Raw genomic sequence first — 19,985 nt, 5'->3', positions numbered from 1 at the left:
CATGAAGGCATGACACTCTTGACGGCAGACATTTTAGCTTTATTTTGACATTTCACTCACATGCAAGGAGGATGGGGGGTAGGGATCATCCAACAAGCATCTCTGCATCAGGAAATCATGTCTTGGGGTTTGACACAGAGAAAAGAGGTGCCGGCTGCATTCAGTGGAGAAAGGGGGAGCCAAGGCCTGAGACTGAGTGGGTATCATTAGAACTGGTAACAGGAAGTCTGGGTAAGGCCTCCGACAAGCAGATCTCCTAGGTCTGTCGAGGTGCTGTGTGTGGGGTTCGGAAGGAGAGCACCCCAAGACAGAGAACAAACTTGGTCTCTATATCTCTTAGTGACCCTGAATCTCATTGCTGTTAGCGTCTGGGACCTAATTCCTTGGGGACTGCAGAATGTTCTGAAAGGCCCAATCCGCTGGGCTTCTATGCAATGAAGGGTCGTGGAATATTACAAGTAAAAGAACAAGCTACACAGGACAGTTCAGAGCAGGTTAGTCACCTGATGGGGCCCTGGGAAGACTGGGGAAGAGTCCTCCCCCAAAGCTTTGGTATTATGTAGCAGTTCTGGAGCCTAAAGCTACCAGGTTGGTTTCTCTCCACTACTCACGATGGAGGGTCCAGCTACTGAGCTCTCTCACCCAGCTCAGGATGAGTGAAAGCAACAAGAGCAGAGACTCTGCCCTGAAGGAGCACACAATTGAAAGAGCTTGATGCAAAGATCTCAGTTCCTATGTGAGGCATGCTGACAGAGCCAGGAATTGAGGACCAGGTCCCTGTGGACAGCAAGAAGGGTGCCAACATTGGAGACTGCCTTCTTACTTTGTCCTCTTGATTTGAAGGTAGCCCTGATCCCTTGTAGAAATTGCTATACCTCTTTTTTTGTAGCATAGAACAGTGAGACATGACACTGAGGGGAACTTGAAGGCTCCAAAGTGCTTTTGGTTGAATAATGGCCCAGCAACTTATACCCAATGTTGCTATTCTGCCTCAAGCATCCACCAGGGCACCTAGATCAGTGGTTCTCAACCTTCCTAATGCTATGACCCTTTACAGTTCCTCATGTTGTGACCCCAACCACAAAATTGTTTTCATTTCAACTTCATAACAGTAATTTTGATATTGTTATGGACTGTCATGTAAAACATCTGATATGCAGGATATCTGATATGTGACCCCTGTGAAAGGGTCGTTTGACTCCCTGAAGGGTTGCAACCCACGACACAGGTTGAAAGCCACTGCTCTAGAACTTTCTTTGTGCCCCACTCCTTTGGGAAGTACCCCTGTCCCTCTGACATTTCCTGCAAAGTGCATAGAGACAGGTTCAGTGCAGACTCTGAGCTTCTTCTTGGGCCTGGGTCAAAAATATCCCAACTTGCCTCCCAGCCTCCCCACCCCAGCTGGCTGTCCTCTCTGACATTCTGAATCCACAGTGTTGTGCAGAACTCTTCCACACCAGGCACTCCCATTGTCCCCTTGTGCCCATCTTTGGGCCAGTGTTCTATTTCCCTTTGTCCTGGTCTGACCCCTCCATCCCTTTGTTTGACCCTTTTGCCATAGACAACTCCTATATGCTCTTTCAGAACTATCTTGCTCTCCCCCCATATCACCACCATGTTGTCATCACCTACAGAGCAGCCTTCACCTCTTCTAGTTCCTCAGCATCCCTAAATAGTTGTCATGTTGAGTGGTCTCAGTGCTTGTCACCGCAATGGCACCATGAACTGTTGACAAGGAGGATATGAAGTCCAGGCTAGATCAGGGGCCTCGTAGAAACATCGCAGGCAGGTGGCATTAAGTCAAAAGAATATTCTAGAGATGGCTCCAGTCACAGAAGAGCAGAAGATGGTTGTCCAGGCCACCTTGGAGCCAACATGAGGGACATCAAGTCAGATCATTCCAGCCAGGAACGGAGGGAGGAAGAGCCCGATGGTCCCCAGGAAGCAGACGATAATGAACAGCCAGAGGAAGATCCGGTCTACCACCATGGCCACATACTTCCAATCTTCCTTCACCTGGAGTTAGAATTGGGCTTACAGTGACAAGAGCCAGGCTTTGAGAAGATGTCCCTCCCACATCCAGCCTCATGGAGGCAGTAGTCACCAGGCCACCGAAGGCTTGCAAAGCCAAGGTTATCCCACACATAGAGATGGGTGGAGAGAGAAACAGGCTTAGCTCAGGGCTGATACATCCCTGGGAATCCCATTTTATCTTTTCCCATTTCCACATACTGCTAGGCTCAGGAGTCCAGAGGGACATGAGGAGACACTAGGCACAGGCCATCAAAATCAGGAAATTTTAAATGTAGCTCATAGTAGTCCCCAATAATGTGCTGTCCCATGCTACTTCCCCACACACCTGAAGGGGACAGAAAGAGGCAGGTTGTAGCCCAGGGCAAGCCAGTGTGGAAGAGCTGGAGCTTTGTAGCTCTTCAGCTCACAGGCCAAGCCAGAGGATCTACATTCTTAGAAATTTCCAAATTAATGATCAATGTTCTTATCTACTCAATAAGATTGTCCCATAGTAACCTTTCACTCCTCCTTTGGTTGGTAAGGGGACAGCCAGGTTCTGAACACTAAGTACTTACTATATGCAGCCCTGGGGGAGGGGAGCCTACCCTGGTTCAGCTGAGAATCTGCAGGGTTTGAGAGTGACTAGGGAACGTCACAGACTGCCCAGAGCCCAGATGGAGGAGACCCTCTACCACAGGGTAGTGCAGCGGCCAGCCATGCACTGAGTGGATGCGTTTGTATTTGGTTTCTGTACCTTCTCAGAGCAGTCTATCTCCCTGCCCTGCCCCGCCCCACCCCGCCCCTCTCATAGAGGGACTGCCCAGACAAAGACAAAGCAGATGGAGACCAGCATCTGAGCTCCCCAATTTCCTCACTCTCCCCCACTTAGGTTGAAGAGAGGGGGATGGACCCTGTGGTATTCTGCCATCGGCCAGGAAGTAACCAGAGGACTTCTAGCTAGTGTTTCCCTTTCATGATCAAGTCCAGACTCTTTGGACATGACTGAGGGTGACTGGTCCTTACAAGAAGAAGGGAAAGGGTTGCCCAAGGGCATGCCCTGGGCTTGGATTTTTCCCTGCTAAGCTGGCAGAGTCACCCACGGGGTGGGGAGGGGCTTTCCTCATCCCAACTCACCGAAGAGTCAGCATCCTCAGACCTCAGGTGGTCAGCAATGTAGTGTACACCTTCTAGTGCTTTCTGTATTTGAGGTGACAGCAGGATCTCACTAGCCTGGGATGGAGTCTTGGCCTCAGGCCCCATGGCCCTCAGATGCAGGCTGCCATGGCCATAGAGGACACCCATGGAAGAGTCTGGGAGGCCTGCACACATACATATGTTTTCATCTTCTTCCTCCTCCTCCTCTTCCTCTGTCTCCTCCCTTTCTTCAGCATCCATGTTGGTCTCCAGCCAATGATAAGTGGGGCTGAGCTTCAGACCTGGAGAGCCATGGAGCTCCATGGGCGGCAGGGGCCGATTCATCATCAGCCACCGGGGCACCCGGCCTAGCAGGGCCACCCTCACCCAGTTGGGCATGTTGTGCGTGCTAGGGGAACGGTGGTGGACATTGAGCACGAAGACTGTGATCACAATAGAGAGGGTGACGAAGATCATGGTGAAGAGCAGGTACTCGCCGATGAGTGGGATGACCAGTGAGGTGGATGGGATAATTTCTGTGATGAGCAGCAGGAAGACAGTGAGGGAGAGCAGCACCGAGATGCACAGCGTGATCTTCTCTCCACACTCAGAGGGCAAGTAGAACACGAGCACGGTGAGGCAGGAGATGAGCAGGCACGGGATAATGAGGTTGATGGTGTAGAACAGCGGCAGCCGGCGGATAACGAAGTAGTAGGTGACGTCGGGGTAGATCTCCGCGCAGCAGTCGTACTTCTTGCTGTTATAGGTTCCGGTGGCGTTGATAATGGCCCACTCGCCGCTCTCCCAGTAGTCCTTCAGGTCCACCGTCCGCTCCATCTGCTCCAGGTCGATCTTGGCCTTGTCGTATGTCCAGGAGCCAAACTTCATCTTGCAGTTCTGCTGGTCGAAGGGGAAGAAAGTCACGTCGATGCTGCAGGAGCTCTTGTAGATGGCTGGGGGCACCCAGTGCACAGTGCCCGTGAAGAAGAGGTGGGCCTTGGTCATGTGGGTCACCGCAAACTCCCCGTCTGCACTGGGAAGAGGAGACAAGCTGGGATCCTGCATATCTGCCTCTTCCGTGAAGCAGGGCAACTGAGTAAACAAACTCACTATTGACTGGCTAAGTAGAGTCATCCAAGCAAGGGCAAGATAAATCTCTCCTACAGACAGACGTATCTGAGTTGCCTTTTCAAATACCAGTGTTTTAATTGCAGAAGTAAAAAATTTAAATAAACTAAAAAAAAAAAAAACCACGATTGCCATTTTGATGTCATAATTATATATCTGACTGTCATAAAGACTATTCCTTAATTTTTCATATTTCAAATCATGGGACATTTATAGTCTGATCCTGTTATTATCCATTTAGTATGTTGAAGTTTTTGTGGTTGTTTTATGAGACAGGGATCTTACTATGTGGCCCCAGCTGGCCCCCAACTTGCTGGCTGGATTTAAACTTGTGATCCTCCTGCCTCAGTATCTTGAGTTCTGGAATAACAGGTATTCTCCACCATACCTGACTAGAGTAAAGGTTTTTGAGTGTTTTGATCTCCCTCACGATTAAATGGGAACTCAGTTCCAGAGGAGGAGGATCCTAGATCTTGTACCCAGATCTTTTTCGTTCCTTTCCAGACGAGACTAACATTTTGGCTGGTGAGGAAACTCCCTGTACTCTGTGCATTTAGCACAGTATTTGGGGCCAGTTTCATCTACCAGGGCCTGTACCTGAGGGATGTGAGATGTGGTTCCTGCCCTTGGGGAACCACATGGAAATGAAATATAGTCACATGACATCACCATGCAACTGGGCATTTGGAATGCTTCTGAGATCAGGAGGGACTTCTGGCTGGGCTCAACAGGATTACTGTGAAAGCTTAATTAGTTCTTGACCTGGGAGGTGAGACAAGAGCATAAAAACAGGAAGCCTCACAAGAACAAGGAAGAAATCGGCAGGCAGGACTCCATAGGACTCTGGGTTTCCCTGGGTAGAAATAGTCTTTAAACTCCACCCCCAATTCCTACATTCAACCCAAACCGGTAGTGATAATTTCGGTCATTTCACATAACTACCACTAGATGGCAGCAGGCCCCCATTCGGGGGAAGAGGCCATGTGACTTCACTGACCCTTTGCCTATTAACCTGCAGGAGGGTGTCGTTCACACACCCCTTAAATGCAGCTGTTCTGACTAGCCTTTGTCCTACCAGAAGAACTTGATGCAATCAGGTATTAGCAACCAGCTGTCTTATTGACAATTTAAAAACTCAGATAAATCTGCTGCTGGGACTTTGTTCCTGATCTGTCAGAGAGAACCAGAAACTGGAAGGATCCTAGGTGCCACCTCAGGGCACAGAGATGGGGCCTGGGGAACTCGGGGCATATGACTCCTGCAGAAGCAAACAACAGGTGTTTAAGGCTTAGACCACCAGGGGGTGACTATGCTATCCAAAATTATGTCACATGCCAACCCCCCCCCCCCCACACACACCACCACCAAGAACCTTCCATGCCTATTCATATCTCAAGAAGGTAGCAGTGTCCCCCAGAGACCTGCTTTAGAAAATGTTAGCAAGAGACACTGCCATCATTTAAGTATTAACGTCTGGATTTCTCTGTGAAACCTTACCCAAGCCAAAAAGGAAAGAATAAGTTTTAGTTTCTTTTATGAGAAAGTGTGTGTGTGTGTGTGTGTGTGTGTGTGTGTGTGTGTGTGAGAGAGGGAGAGAGAGAGAGAGAGAGAGATGCCAGTGCACATGAGTATGTGTCTGTGTATATATATGCATGCATGTTTGTGTATGTGTGTATGTATGTATGTATGTATTAGAGAGAGAGTGTGTGCTGGCACACATGTGTGAATAAATGTGTGTATGTGTGTGGTGTGTGCACATGTGTGGGTAGTGCTTGTGCATATTTGAGTGTGTATAGGCCTAAGGCTGCCATCAAGTATCTTTCCTTGACCATGCTCCATCTTTACTTCTTGAGACAGGTCCTCAAGAATCGAAGGCTTGTCTGGCTAAACTGACTGGTCAGTGAACTTCTAGGATCTACCTGTCTCCCCTATCCCCAGTGCTAAAGTGCTCTCTCTCTCTCTCTCTCTCTCTCTCTCTCATACACACACACACTCACAGAAACAGACAGACAGACAGACAGACAGACAGACAGACAGAGCGAGCCAGAGTACCACTCCCAGCTTTTATGTGACCACTGAGGATTCAAACAGATTTTCTTGCTAGCCCAGCAAGAGCTCTTGCTCGCCTAGTTCTCTCCCCTCCCAGATGCACTTTAATTAGTAACTGGCTTCTTACTTGTTGTAGAGAACAATGTCTGGGATCCAGATCATCTCTGAGGGGACGCGGAGGGAGGTGATGTTGCCAAACTCAGCCGGGTCCCAGCGCAGCTTGTAGTCATTCCATTCCTGCTCAGGGGAGTGGTCACATCAGAGCACTGCCCCACCGGGACCTTTAGGTGATCTGAGGAGCTGTGGGACTGTAGCACCCCTGTGTCCCTCTCCTAGCCCCCACAGAATCCACAGAGTCTATGGCACGAGGAAAAGGCTGCTATGGGAATAGGGCAAACCATTTCTGATAAGCAGCCCATTTTGTTCCGACTCTGGTAGTGAAAATCCCAGGCAGCCAGTGCCAGCACACTTGGCCCTCTAGCTGTGCCTCTGGCCCTTGTTCTGATGCTCCCCACTTAGTGAATCTGTTATGCAGTCACTCCTTCTCCAGGCAGGGCTTGCCAGAGACAGCCAGGAGAGTTACCCATGACCTTCCAACTATGCTCTGGAGACCTCCTGATCCAGGGAGTCCCAGCAGGAAGAGGATGCTCTAGGTCCCAACTGTGTTCCACCAGAGCAGGTCCAAGTGCATTTTAAAACCAGATTTTGTTATTGTTTATTTGTTTGTTTCATGCACAAGCTGGCCTCCAACTTACTGTAAAGGTAAAAAACGACCTTAAACATTTGCTTCTTCTCAGCCCCTCTTCCCAGGCTCTGGATGGAGTTCATGAGCCCCATGCCCAGTGCCTGCGGTGTTGGGGAGTCAAACCCAGGCAAGCACTGTATGAAACGGAGCTTTACCCTTTAGTTCCCAATACCGAGCTCTTATTCCCTCTCTGGTATATCCTTTAGGATTTCAGGTTCATATATTTGGGGACACTTACATCAAATGGGGGCATCTGACGGCCATAGGTCTAAGACAGATGAGCCACCCCTTCACAGATGGGGAGAAAGGAGCTTCCAGAGGGTTAATAACTTCTCCAGCATTTCAGGCTAGTCCTGGGCAGCTGCAGAAGGCCTGGTTCCACCACTGTGCCCTTTCCTCTCCTCCTCCACAACCCTGGCATGAGTGACCAGGACAATCGTGGTGATCGAGGATCTAGGACCACACCACCCCCCATGACATGACTGCACACACCTTTTAAAGCTTCCCCCTCACTCTGGTTCCCATTGGTTCATCCATAGAGATGAGGCTCAGACCCTCCAATGACTCCAGAATAAGCAATAGCAGAAGCAATTGGCTCAGAGCAGCCCCTGACCCAAGTAGCTATCACGCATCCAGAACCCAGTGAGTCGGGGGTTGTGTGTAGAACCCCTACAGTGAGCAAGGAACCTATTTGAAAGACTCTGAAATGGCATTGCCTTGGTGGGTTTCTGCCTGCTGGCCTCTGAGTCAGGGCCAGTCAGGTACCCAAGGGGCCAGAGTAGAAAGCTGAGGGCAGGGGTTAGCTTTCCTTTCCCATGTCCCTTTGTCATCTCCACTTTAAGGCCTTGGGATTTTCTGGGATGACAGAATGAGCCTGCCCAACAGTGGCCCATCCCAGAACTCCACACACACTCTCCTTCCATGGAGAAATGGTATCTTTGTCTCTTCCCGACTCTAGATTCTTTACTGACTGTGCCTATAGAATGAAGTAAGATGGAGGCTAGATTGCTATAGATCCATAAGTGGCTTTCAGCTTCTACTTTCTGTCTCTTGTCACTCAGGGAGACTTGAAGACACCAAGTGAGAATCCATCAAATCAACTGCCAAAGAGACCCTAGTGAAGGAACCTGAGAGTGCGCATGGAGGACCCCAGCCTTTCAGAATCTTCCAGAGCTTTCCAAATATCCATGTAAAAGACAGACATGTAAGGCAGTGGCCCTCAACCTTCCTAATGCTGCAGTGCTTTAATACAGTTCCTCGTGCTGTGATGACCCCCGAGCAGAAAGCTATGTCATTGCTATTTCATAACTGTACTTTTGCTACTGTTATGAGAATAATGTAAATATTTTTGGAGATAGAGGTTTGCCAACAGGCTGTGACCCAGAGATTGAAAACTGCTGATGTAAGGGAAGCCATTTTAGACAGTAACACACTAACCACAGCTGGCCAGGTGCCGCCAAGTACCTTAGTCACCATTTGAAGCAGAGAAAGCCATCTGACCACCAGACCACAAATGTGTGATAAATGGGTCATTGCTTTATGCTTGTGAGCTCTGGGGTCATTTGCCAGGTAGCACAGACTCTAAGCCACTCCTAGGAGATGGACCTTGGAGCTGGGCATACCTGGGTACCCCCTTGTCCTATGATGAAGGGAGCCGATTCAGTGAGCTGTCTTGTAAACCTGGGACTATGAGATGCTTGTTCCTAGAAAGGCATCCCTTGGTGCTGTGGGTGAAAAGAACAGTTGAGTAAGAGACTGGCCAAACAAAAGCCAGCCCCCGGAGAGAGCAGCCTGCAGTACCACAGCTGCCTCACCTCTTAGGTGACTACTGATCATGACCCATGAATTTAGCATCTTGCCGATAGATAATGAGGGTCCTAGAAGGGTCTGGAGACTGCACAAGTCTGCCAATTCCTACTATGGAAGACTCACCTGCTTTAGCCAGACATTGGTGGTCATCATTTGATTCTTCTCATCCTGGGGTAGCAGAGATAGAAAGTAAAATAGTTGGGGTATCTGATGAACCATCCCAGAAGACAGAGTGTATAGGAGGCACTTTGAGGATCTACTCATAGGACACTCAAAGCCCAGCCACCCTTCCTGTCACCAGTACTCTGATTCCTCAGGGTCACCCAATCACAGAGGAGGGGAGTTGAACATGTGTTTTAGACAACCTATGCTCTTGGGGGCTCCAAGGAATGGGAACAAAGGGACCATGGCAACACAACAAGGTAGCTGCATGCTGTGTCCAGGGTGGGCTTTGAGGGCTGGTGGGAGAAGGGCTGAGCTGAATCCAAGGAGGACCAAGAGAGAGATCGTGTGGGCTGGGGGCGGGGGGGGGTGGGGTGGGCGCTGATTAAGGGAGTGCAGCATGAAAAGGCAGGCCCACCACATCTATGAGCTGTGCAATGGATAGTCCAAAGCGCACGATGACCACATCGGAAGTGTTGGGCACTGGCCGTGCCCAGCGATTGTAGCCTCCAAAGAGGTGTTTGAACAGGCGGTCCTCGGCATGGGTGTGCGAGCCTTGCTGGGCCAACACTGTGAGATAGGGACAGAAAAGAAAGAGTGAGTCTGCATGAAGTCAAGGAGGTGAGCCTGTGGCTTTCCCTTCACCTCCCATCAAATGGGCAGCACTCCACATCATGTAGCCTCAGTACAGGGGTTACATACATAAGAAGCCCATCACAAACCCCATAGATTAACGCAGATTGGTGCTTAACGCAGCACCAATATGGCACTCTGTTTGCATAATAACGCATCAGGCAAACAGCAAATACTCCTGGTGTCTTCCTGACTTTAAGTCAGGGAGTGAGGGTTGCCCCAGCTGAGCAAAAAAAGCTCAGACCTAGAAACCAGTCTCAGCCAGAACCAAAGAGCCTCAGGTAGTATGGGGCGACGGGGCGGGGTGGAGGGGTGGTGTGATGGGAGATGGCTGAGAGGGGCTTCACCCACTGCTATGAGCCTGGCTGACAGTGAGATCTTTTTTCCTTTTCATCCACTTTTACAACGAGCTACTAATGCCCACGAGAACATCTCCCACGCAGGGTACCACCCTAAGTTCTTAAATCATCAGCTCTGACCAGTTCTCTTCAGCTGTGCAAAGCTCTGCAAAACTGTCTGCTGGGATTGATTATGTCTTTTGCACTGTGTTTTGCATAATAACTTCTCTCCACTCAGGGGCTCTGCTGTCTGAGCAGGCAAAGAACTACCTTATAAAAGACCAGACAAATCTTCAGCTGCCATTGGAATAGAAAGTACAGCCATGACCATAGCTACTGTGTGCATACCCACCTATCTGCCCTAGCCTGTGTGCTACGTGTAAGCTTCCCTCATCCCCACAGTGATCTTGAGTGCTCTATGATGCTGTTTGCATGTTGAGGTCAGGAACTCTGAAGCTTGGGACATTCTAAGGCAACAAAGCTGCTAGTACTAGAGTTGAAACAGCCTTTTATCTTCACCCTGTGGTGCTGGCCATCCAGCCAATGACCTTAAGTGCCCCCTGTACCCTTGAGAATGATATGAGCTGGCCTTCAGGGGAGTCTACTCTATAGCCTGTGGGCACACGATGGTGCGATGAAGTCCTAGTGGTAGTGGTGGTACCCACTCACCTGCTGGCATCAGAAGCAGACACCAGAGATAAAGATGTATCCAGAACTGGAAAGCAGGATGGGAGGGGGCCATGGCTTCAGAGGGTCCTGGTTTCTGTTGGACTACAAGGAGCTGGCTTCTTCAAGGCCCTGTCTCTCTGCAGCTGAATAAACAAGGGAAGACTCTTAGGGCCAAGTGATGTGACATCTAGTGTCTTTGTCTTTCGTATTCCATAACGGTTTAGAAGCGAGAAAATGGCTGTCAATGGGCCTGCCTGGTTTATGGGGCACCTAGGCTGCTCAGCTTCACGGAGGAGATAGACTTCCCCTTTTTTTGAGAGCCATTGGATTGTTAGCCACTTAGCTAACTAGCTAAGACATGACTGACCTTCACAGAGGAAGGTGCTAGCCTCCCTGCCATCGTGGTCTCAACTTTTCATCTATAAAGTGGGGCTAACCACATTGGACAAGGCGTTCAGCAGCAGTATTTGACTACTAGCGACAATGACCCAAAGATGCAGGCAAGCAAATGCCATCAGTGTTGAGCGATGGAGTGACGGACAGCATACCAAAACAATGAAGGCATCAAAAGGAATCAAGTACTAACATGACATTTGCAGTTGCTGGAATGGACTTTAAAAGCTTGCTATGTGAGAGAAGCCAGCCACATACTGAATGAGTCTGTTGACAAGTGACCTCTGGGACTTGCTGGCCACCCAGCCAAACCTACTCATTTGAGCCCTAGTCCCAGTGAGAGACCCTGTCTAAAAAATAAAAACAACACCTGAAGAACATCTGAGGCTGGGGCCTCTGAACATATGTGCACATATGTGCAACTCCACACACATGCACCTGGACACACACACACAGAGTTTAAATATCCAAATGTCCGTGTGCGGTACCCTGTGTATATGGACTAGAGATAGAACACTGGCTCTTAGCACAGACATGTTATTTCCCTTTGACCGTAATGAGAATGTTCTGGATATTCTGAGATGTTTTGGAATGGTGATAGGCACACTGCATTCCTAAAACTCTGAATGCCATTCATAGTTTAATATTGTGTGTTCTTAACAATGGCTTCACAAATATGTGTAAGAAGATGAATTAAACATAGAACTGGCCACATTCATGCAGGAATCGGGAACCATCATTGTTACCAATGGATCTGTGAAGCTGTTTTCCCATCTTCATCCTTTAGTCTATCCTACACTGTCCCAAGTGACCCAGCCGAGAGTCTAGCCCCACCAGCTGCTGCTGTCTCCCCTCCAAACTGTCACTGTCCTGCACTGTGTTCCTTACCCCATCCAGAGTCTGCAAGCGTGACTTTGAGTCCAGGCCATATCATTAACAGCTCTGAGAGTTCAGCTTATCTGTAGGGTAGCTATGACCTACCTCCCAGAACAGGTTCATAGTCCAGTGGAGTCATAGGAGTCTGTATGTGAGCTCCAGAACACTGAGGAGGGGGGCCAGGCACTGGGTTGCTCTGTGGATGTCAGTGCCCTGTGACCCAATGGGAACACATAGTGACTGTCTATGCCAAGTAGAGAAAGAGTGAATGGGGGAACGCCAACATGCTGCAGTGTATGGGACATGTTTACTACCATAACTGATAGCTCCAGGGTGTGTTTGGTGGAAAAGCCTCCTCACCCCTCCCCCTGCTCATGAGATTTCAGTTCAGAGGCTTATTAAAATTTGAGATTTTCGGCCCCTGACCCACAGCCCCACCACCACCACATTCAACCTCTCCACACAGCCAGATCCTGCACACACACACACAGAGAGAGAGCCGTCTCAACTGATATTTTTACAATGGAACTCTTGCTCAGCCTGCTCTCTTATAGAACTCAGGACTATCAGCCCAGGGATGGCACCACCCACAATGGGCCCTCCCACTTGATCACTTCCAGGGAAATTGATTAGAACCAGCTTGTTCTTTTCTTTACATTTTCCCCTGTGTGCCTGCAGTCACCTGTGCTCTCTGGGGGCCTAGATGAGAGGCACTTTTAACTTAAAAAAAAAAACCAAAACCTTTTTATTGGTTCTTTGTGAATTTCACATCATGTACCCAAGTCCCACTCATTTCTCCATCCCTTCATACTTGCCTTCCACCCTTGCAACCTCCCCCCACCACAAAAGGAAAGAAAAAAAATCTTCTGGAAGCTGCACTGTGTCACGGTGTGTCCTGCAGTATACCCTTTGCCCACACTTGTGTGCTTGCATGTGTTCATTGCAATGAGTCATTGGTTTGAGGCCTCTGGCTTCTGCTACATTATCAATACCGGAACCTCCCTGGGACTCCTCTCGGATAACCTGTCGTTGCCTGTGTGATGGAGATCTTGTAGTTTTGGATCTGTCTGACGGGTCCCTTGGCAGGCTCTAGTGGTTCATGGATGGGGTAGATGTTGGGGTGGGCCAAGTCAAAGCCCTGATCTGGGCCTGAGAGGTATCTGAGCTGGCCAGCCTGCCTGCTCTCCCTCACCACACACCAGGCTTTCTATTCCTGCCCCGGGCTAGGTCATCCAATGCCACCACCAACAAGGAGCAAAGCCAGCTCTCCTGCTCTTGTGACCTCAGGGCGACTCACCTGCAATACCCACAACCAGGCACAGCTCTACTTTGCTGCCCAGGTGCAGGTAGGGGTTCAGGGTCTGCTCTTCCAAATGTTGCAGGTGGGGGACTGGGCCAGTTCTTACACGCTCATGACCTTGGGGCCAGTCCTCCTACCTGCCATAGGTGGGGGGGGACAAAGCGGGGAAAGTGTAGCAGGAGGGCATGCCTCCCTCACCTGTGCCACTGCACAGCAGACAAGTTGTAGCACCCAACTTTCCCTAGCTTCCACCTCTCGGGGCTGGCTCACCTGCACCCCCACTACCAGGGTCAGCACTACTGTGCAGGCCTGCTCTCCTGGGTGCTGTAGCCAGTGACGGCAGAACCAGCTCTCCCACTCTGATGGCCTCAGAGCCAGCTCTCCTGCCTGCCAAAGGTGCCAAGGGTGGGGGAGGGGAGAGCATCTCTCCCTTGCCCAGAGACTTTTTAAAAACTTCTTGACACTTTTCTACATGTCTACATTTTCTAAATCTCCTACCGTAAGCATAATACTGAGAAGTCTTTTTGGTATGCAGTGACATTCACCGTGTGCTCTATGTGTCTTCCTCCAGCCTCACAGGTGCAGCGCCACTCCAAATTCATATAAAACTAAGATTCCAGTCCACCATCTGAGTGGATATAAGCAATCAGGGTGAATTGTGTGATGGGAGGAATAACCTATGTCCCCGAGAGACGTAAGAAAGAAAGCATTGTCTGTGCTCTCCATGGAGACCATATAGCCTTAAAAAGGAAGATCCTGATGGGAATGAACCTTGAGCATGCTCGTTGAAATAAGATAGACACCAAAGGATAAGCACTGTGTGCCTCCACTTCTAGGAAGAGGCACCTGGAGTCATCAGATCCCCAGAGACAGAACTTAGAGTCGGGTGAAGACGAGGAGGTAGTATTTAAAGTGTAGAGTGTCCACCCAGGAGGACGCTGTGGTTCTAAAGTCCGAGCTGGAGGTCTAAGATGGGATGTCATGTTACTGTGTTGCTGTCTATAGGCTGAGGGCCTGAATCATGGTACTACCTGTATTTTGTCACACTAGTGACAGTACGTCAGAGTCCATCTGTAATCTCACTAGGTTTAAAACATCTGAACTCTCGCATGCCACCAAAACTGGGGCAAAGGGAGCAGAGGTTCCAAGGAGAGCAGGATCCTGCTGAGATCTTCCTTCTTAGGATGAGAACTCAGAAGCCCTGCTGTAAACTCGCTTCTCGAAATGAAGACCAAGTTCCCTGCTCACATTGTGCCTCCTGCCAAATGTGTCCAGGGAGAACAGAGGCCTGGAGAACTGATGGGGAAGACCGAGGCTTGCCACTGAGGGCAGGAAGTGTGAGCAGGGCAAATAGCTTAATTACTTAATTTATGTGGAATTAGTATATTGTGCAGTATGTGTGTATGTGCTGTGTGTGTGTGTGTGTGTGTGTGTGTGTGTGTGTGTGTGCACGTGCGCGCGCACATAGAGGCCCCAAGTTGAAATTGAGTGTCTTCCTCAATCAATCTCCATTTTATTTATAGAGGCAAGGTCTCTCACTGTACCTGACACTCGTCAGTTCCAGTTGGTCTAGTTATCCAGCTTGCCCTCGGGAACCCCATAGCTCTGCCTCTGAACTGCTGGGATTATAAACAGCGCCCACACCTGCCTGGCTTTTGCCTGGTTTCTAAACTCTAGTGTGCACACTTGTGTGCCAAGCTCTTTATCCATCAGCCCATTGCCCCAGGTACCCAGTTATCTATTCTTTATTCATTTCCTTCCCCTACCCTAACCCTTGGCCAAGGTCAACAATGTGTACTGTAAGTAACAGACAGAGATTGAAGTCACTTGAATGACAGAGAGGAACCATTAGGAAAGAATAATTCTAGATAACTCATTAGTCATATACCCTGAGGTGATCCCTGACATATTTATGTGTCCCCCATCCCCGCCTTGTTGGCTTCAATGCCCCTGGTTCCTTGATCTTCTCTTCCAGGCTTTAAACAACTACCCAGTTTTGGGAAGCACTTCCTTAAGTTCGATTTCTGTGCAAACACCCAAGAAAGACTATAGCTAGGCTAAGCTGAGAGACCTGGAGTAAGTGGCTTGTCCCGTGCCTCTCTCTTTCTCTCTTCCCCTCATCCTCTCCACCTTGGAGGACCTCAAGGCCACCACCAGGTCTTCAAATTTACCTGGATGAGTGAGTGACTTAAGCCTCACTCTCACTGTCATAACCAGCCAGGGGTTGTAAAGAGGATTTACAAAACTCAGTTCTTGGAACTGGAGAGATGGCTCAGTGCTTGAGACCTGGACTCAGTTCCCCAAAGCCACCCACATCAGGCAGCTTTCGATGACCTGTAACCCTAGTTCTAGGGATCTGGTGTTCTCTGCCGCCTTCCACAGGCACCAGACACATACTTGATGCATAGAGACATACATGCTTGAAACACAATTGTACACATAAGATAATAGATAATTATAAAAGTTAAAAACCTCAGGTCCTTATATCCAGCATCCCATGGGCAGGAAGGCACACTGTCTTTTTCTTATGCTAGGAAGCAGACTGGGTAAGGACCATTCCAGGGTCTGTCTCATGTTAACATGTCTTCCTAAGAACAATTCATATTAATATCCCTCAGGTTTACAAAGCGCATTGGTACCCTTGTGGTCCAACATGAGGACTTGCATTGCCCCTGGGAAAGCCTGCAGGGAAACCACTGTCTCCCATGTATAACTAAAATATTGCTTCTTGGAGAAGTTGATAAATCTATCCAGTTCACGGAGCATAGAAATGTTAAAACTGGGGCAACTAGATGGTGATAGCATCAACCTCTTACTTGGGTGACCACACAGGAGCTCACCCAACCAAAACTTGGCAACATTCTGGAAACATTATTGTCAAGACTGGGGTCTGTGATGAACAAGGTGTTCTGCCCCAAGCTTTGGCTCACCTAGGTCCAAAGTTCTAGAATGTCCCTCTGTATGCAGGCCACTGACTCCTCCTTTTAACTAATACCATGGCTGCAGATTCCAAGGCTACAGTCTGAGTGTTATCACAACGAATAAAGTTTTGCTCCCTCCTATTAATGAGGCCATGGATGCAGGAGTGCTGAGCTTCTGTTGTTTAGAGATCAGAGAAAAGATGTCTGTTAGGGGCGGCTGTCTGGAGCAATGTGCAAATGAGACGCCATTGGCTCCAAAGACTGTGTTTGAGTTGCCTCTGATTTCCACCTTTTGTAATTAGCCCACCGTGATCATTTCATTAATTTGTCACCGGAAACCAAGGAAGAAATTGTTCCACGTAATCAGCAGTAATTAGAGTAACCTTCCACCACTAGTTACAAAGATTTAAAGTGAAAGGCTCTGGACTCTGAGCCCCAGCGTCAGAGGATTAGCAGTTCTGGAATAAGGATGCTGGTAAAATAATGTCATTATTTGTTAAGTCTCAGTAAACGAGATCTATGCAAACAAACACACAAACAAAAACTATTCCACACACACAAAAAAACTATTCCACATATAAAGGGCTCGGGTGTGAACATTCCCACTGGGGTGATGCTTATTAGGGTCTAGCAATCCCCAAAGCCCCAGCACTTATTACAACTTTGCTTATCTACCTAGATTCAAATCCACTGAAGCCAGTATAACTCAGACCCTCTACCCTGTCCACCTTCCTACTGCAGCTGCTACTTACCTGCCCGTTCATCAGAACACACTTTTACCCTTTCTGGAAGCACTGCCTCTCCCCCAAACATGCTTAGATTTCCCCTCCTGACTCCCATCCAGAAACCCCTCATGCCACAGCACGACACAAACAACTCCAGTTCTCCACCAAAGAGACCCCTGGATTAGAGGAAATGATGCCAATGCCAGTTGTTCGTTTTCCAAATCACACCCGCTAACATGCTCTAAGGGTGGAGGGCTCACACTTTGCTTCCATGGCTGCTCTGCTTAGTGCCCTGCTCATCACAGTAGAGTAACCTCTCTCAAGGTCAGGTGGCATCTTGAAGGTCCTGTGCTGGCACCAGCTGAGGCAGTACTCTGTCTAACTCCAACTCTGATCCACACAAGCCATGGAGAACATGCTAGCTTTCATGTTTGTAAAGACCACTGCTTTCTGTTCATCTAATTCATCTAAGTGTGTAGAAAGAATACTCACTGAATGAAGAGATAAATGAACAAGAGAATGGAAGTGACAAGAACATAAAAGTGAGCACTACTACAAGACAGAAGTCTCCACAGCCACTCAGAAGTGGTCCCTTCACAGAGTTCTGAGTGGGTCCAGCAGGGTCAACCAGAAGGCTGAATTTTGTCCAGCAGCAGATGACTTCCAGCATTCTGACATGACCATTTCCTAAGTGCTCACAAGTTGCTAACTTCCTTCTGAACTCACACCCATAGTCTCCCCAGCGTGCTGAGCACCTCTACCTAGACTAAGCCCTGAGAGTGAACAGCTTGCTTACTTACCTGTGGTCATAGGACACAGGGCCCTCGAGGGATGCAGAGAACCAGCCAGCTGGAGTTGGGGGTAGCTGATGAGGGTCCCTTGGAAGCAGTGACAGGTGCAGGTCGGAGCTCAGTCGCTGCAGCTCATGGTTGCACAGACACAGAAACTGGAAGGTTTGGGAGGAGGCACTGTAAGGATGAGGGACTCAGGCTAGCTTCCTGGGGATAGGTGGTCCAGTTCAAGAGTGGTCAGTTTTCCTGGGGCTGCTCAGCTCCAGGAGACAGCAGAGGCTTATGTAGGTGCCACAGAAGAGGCTATTTTGGAGAGCCACCAGCACTACGGCTTCTGCAGACTATTCTCTCTCTCTCTCTCTCTCTCTCTCTCTCTCTCTCTCTCTCTCTCTCCCTCCCTCCCTCCCTCCCTCTCCCTCTCTCTCTCTCTCCCCCTCCCTCTCTCTCTCTCTCTCTCCCTCCCTCCCTCTCCCCCCCCTCTCTCTCTCCCTCCCTCCCTGTCTCTCTCTCTCTCTCTCTGTTTGTGTGACACACACACACACACACACACACACACACACACACACTGGAAGGAGGAGGAGTCTACCACTATTCTTCACTTTCTCCACACACACACACACACACACACTGGAAGGAGGAGGAGTCTACCACTATTCTTCACTTTGTGTCCAGCACAGACAGGTGCGGCTCTGGCTTCGGTTCAGCCAATTACTATGATGGCTTGCTCCCGGCTCTGAAGGACCCTAGGCTCCAGGGCTGTCACCTGGAGTGCCTTTGGATCCCTGAACACACCCAAGATGAGGTCCTCTAGGATTGTAGGGTCTGTCATAACAATGTACAGTTGTCAGCAAAATGTGAGTGAGCCCTGGAACAGCCAGCTGACAGTCGCCTTTGTTCTTTCTCACCTGGAAGATCCCTGCCCCGACTACAACTACTGCCTGAGGGTCTCCTTCCTGCTTTGGCTTCAGGCCTGTCTTCTTCTTACCCTACTTGCACATGACTTCAATGTCTATCTTCTAGAGATATCAGGTTGTCATGCTCTAAATCTACAGGCTGACCTCTGGTGCCTTTACAGTTTGTAGATTATCACAGCCAGGTTTATGCAGCCTGTGATCTCCATGGCACCAGCCCGCACTTGGTGACCCCAGGCTTTCTCCGGCCCTGACCTCTTCTTCCTTTCTGCCCTTTCCCCTCAGCATCTTCCAACCAGTAACTCCAAGCTCTGCCTCCCCCATTAAACTACTTGCTCGAAAGGCTTTCTGACTCCCACAGACAAGGGCTGCTACAGACAAGGGCTTGCTTTCTAGTTCTGCTCAGGCATGGATTTGTGACCTCAGGCAAGTCTCAAAAGCTGCTTGTGCCTCAGTTTCCTCACAAGTGAAAGGAGGGTGTGAATGATGGTGACTACCCATAGGCTTTCTTTGAGGAGCCCACGAGTTGGCATAGGACACTGTGAATTGCTTCAGATGGCAAGAGTGTGATGTTTGTGCAAACACAAACATTTGCATGTGCTACATTTGCTGTTGCGCATTTGATTGCTAAAATCGAGAAACACTCATCTTCTCATTAATCATGATTTAAAATGTTACTATAACATTCTTGGCATATGCAAACATGAAGCTAGCTGCATGCATTCTTCACCGGGAAACTGGAAGATGGGAAGGAGAGAGGGAAGGAAGAATCAGAGATGGAGGGAAGGAGGAAGAAAAGAGGAAGAGATAGAGGGAGGAGAGAGAAGAAGGGAGGGGGAAGGGAGGAGGAAAAAAGTATCAGATTATATCTGTCAAGATTCTTGGCTATCAGCCATAGAAACAACCATCATTTAAGTAAAGCAGAAGATAAAGCCACTGGGTAGCTTGCAGCAGCACTTACAAAATTGGAGGGACTGCTTGGAGGCCGGGTGGGAACAAAGGAGGTGTCAGCTCCACTTCAGCCCAGAGCAGCTTGGTTGCCTTCGTGGTAGGCCCCTGCTACAGAGCCAGGCACCAGAACTTAAGCATCGCTGATACTGCTACCTCAACCCTGGAAATCAGCCCTGCTGTTGCTGCTGCTGCTGCTGCTGCTGCCTTCACAATCAACCCTCCCCCCCCCCTCCCTGGTTATTCATGTCACTGGCTCCTCATACAAAGGTCAGGATAAATGCATCTGATTAATTCCATTCCCCAGAATGGATGTGAGGAAGGCTGAAGAGGCAGGCGTCTGTGTTTCGGTCTCCTGCGTGGAAAGTGGACTTTGTATTTTCAACATTGAGGGAGGGTTCCTAAAATACATCAAAAGAGTAAAATTCTGGGAAGTCCCT

The 19,985-nt window shown here is 49.2% G+C and overlaps 1 protein-coding gene across 4 annotated transcripts; it reads right to left on the bottom strand.

The window, feature by feature from the left end:
- Window positions 1-18: 18 nt before the first annotated feature.
- Window positions 19-19,731, bottom strand: Chrna2 (cholinergic receptor, nicotinic, alpha polypeptide 2 (neuronal)). 4 transcript variants are annotated; one of them, XM_006518436.4, is made up of 8 exons: window positions 19,559-19,731; window positions 17,696-17,841; window positions 10,681-10,823; window positions 9,459-9,610; window positions 9,002-9,046; window positions 6,452-6,561; window positions 3,148-4,180; window positions 22-2,016 (listed from the first exon to the last, which is right to left on the bottom strand). In XM_006518436.4, exons 3-8 carry the CDS (start codon window positions 10,751-10,753, stop codon window positions 1,891-1,893), a joined length of 1,539 nt encoding a protein of 512 aa, XP_006518499.1. In that variant the 5' UTR covers window positions 10,754-10,823; window positions 17,696-17,841; window positions 19,559-19,731; the 3' UTR covers window positions 22-1,890. The 4 variants fall into 4 exon arrangements, with proteins under 4 accessions (NP_659052.1, XP_006518499.1, XP_006518498.1 ...); XM_006518435.3 differs by lacking the exon at window positions 19,559-19,731 and adding an exon at window positions 12,055-12,162 and having other exon boundaries at window positions 17,696-18,059; NM_144803.2 differs by lacking the exons at window positions 17,696-17,841; window positions 19,559-19,731 and adding an exon at window positions 11,962-12,007 and having other exon boundaries at window positions 19-2,016.
- Window positions 19,732-19,985: the final 254 nt, after the last annotated feature.

Source organism: Mus musculus, chromosome 14, assembly GCF_000001635.26.
Source record: "Mus musculus strain C57BL/6J chromosome 14, GRCm38.p6 C57BL/6J".
Taxonomy (NCBI): domain Eukaryota; kingdom Metazoa; phylum Chordata; class Mammalia; order Rodentia; family Muridae; genus Mus; species Mus musculus.
The sequence above is the reverse complement of the archived record's forward strand: the minus strand, read 5'-3'. Positions and strand labels throughout refer to the sequence as shown.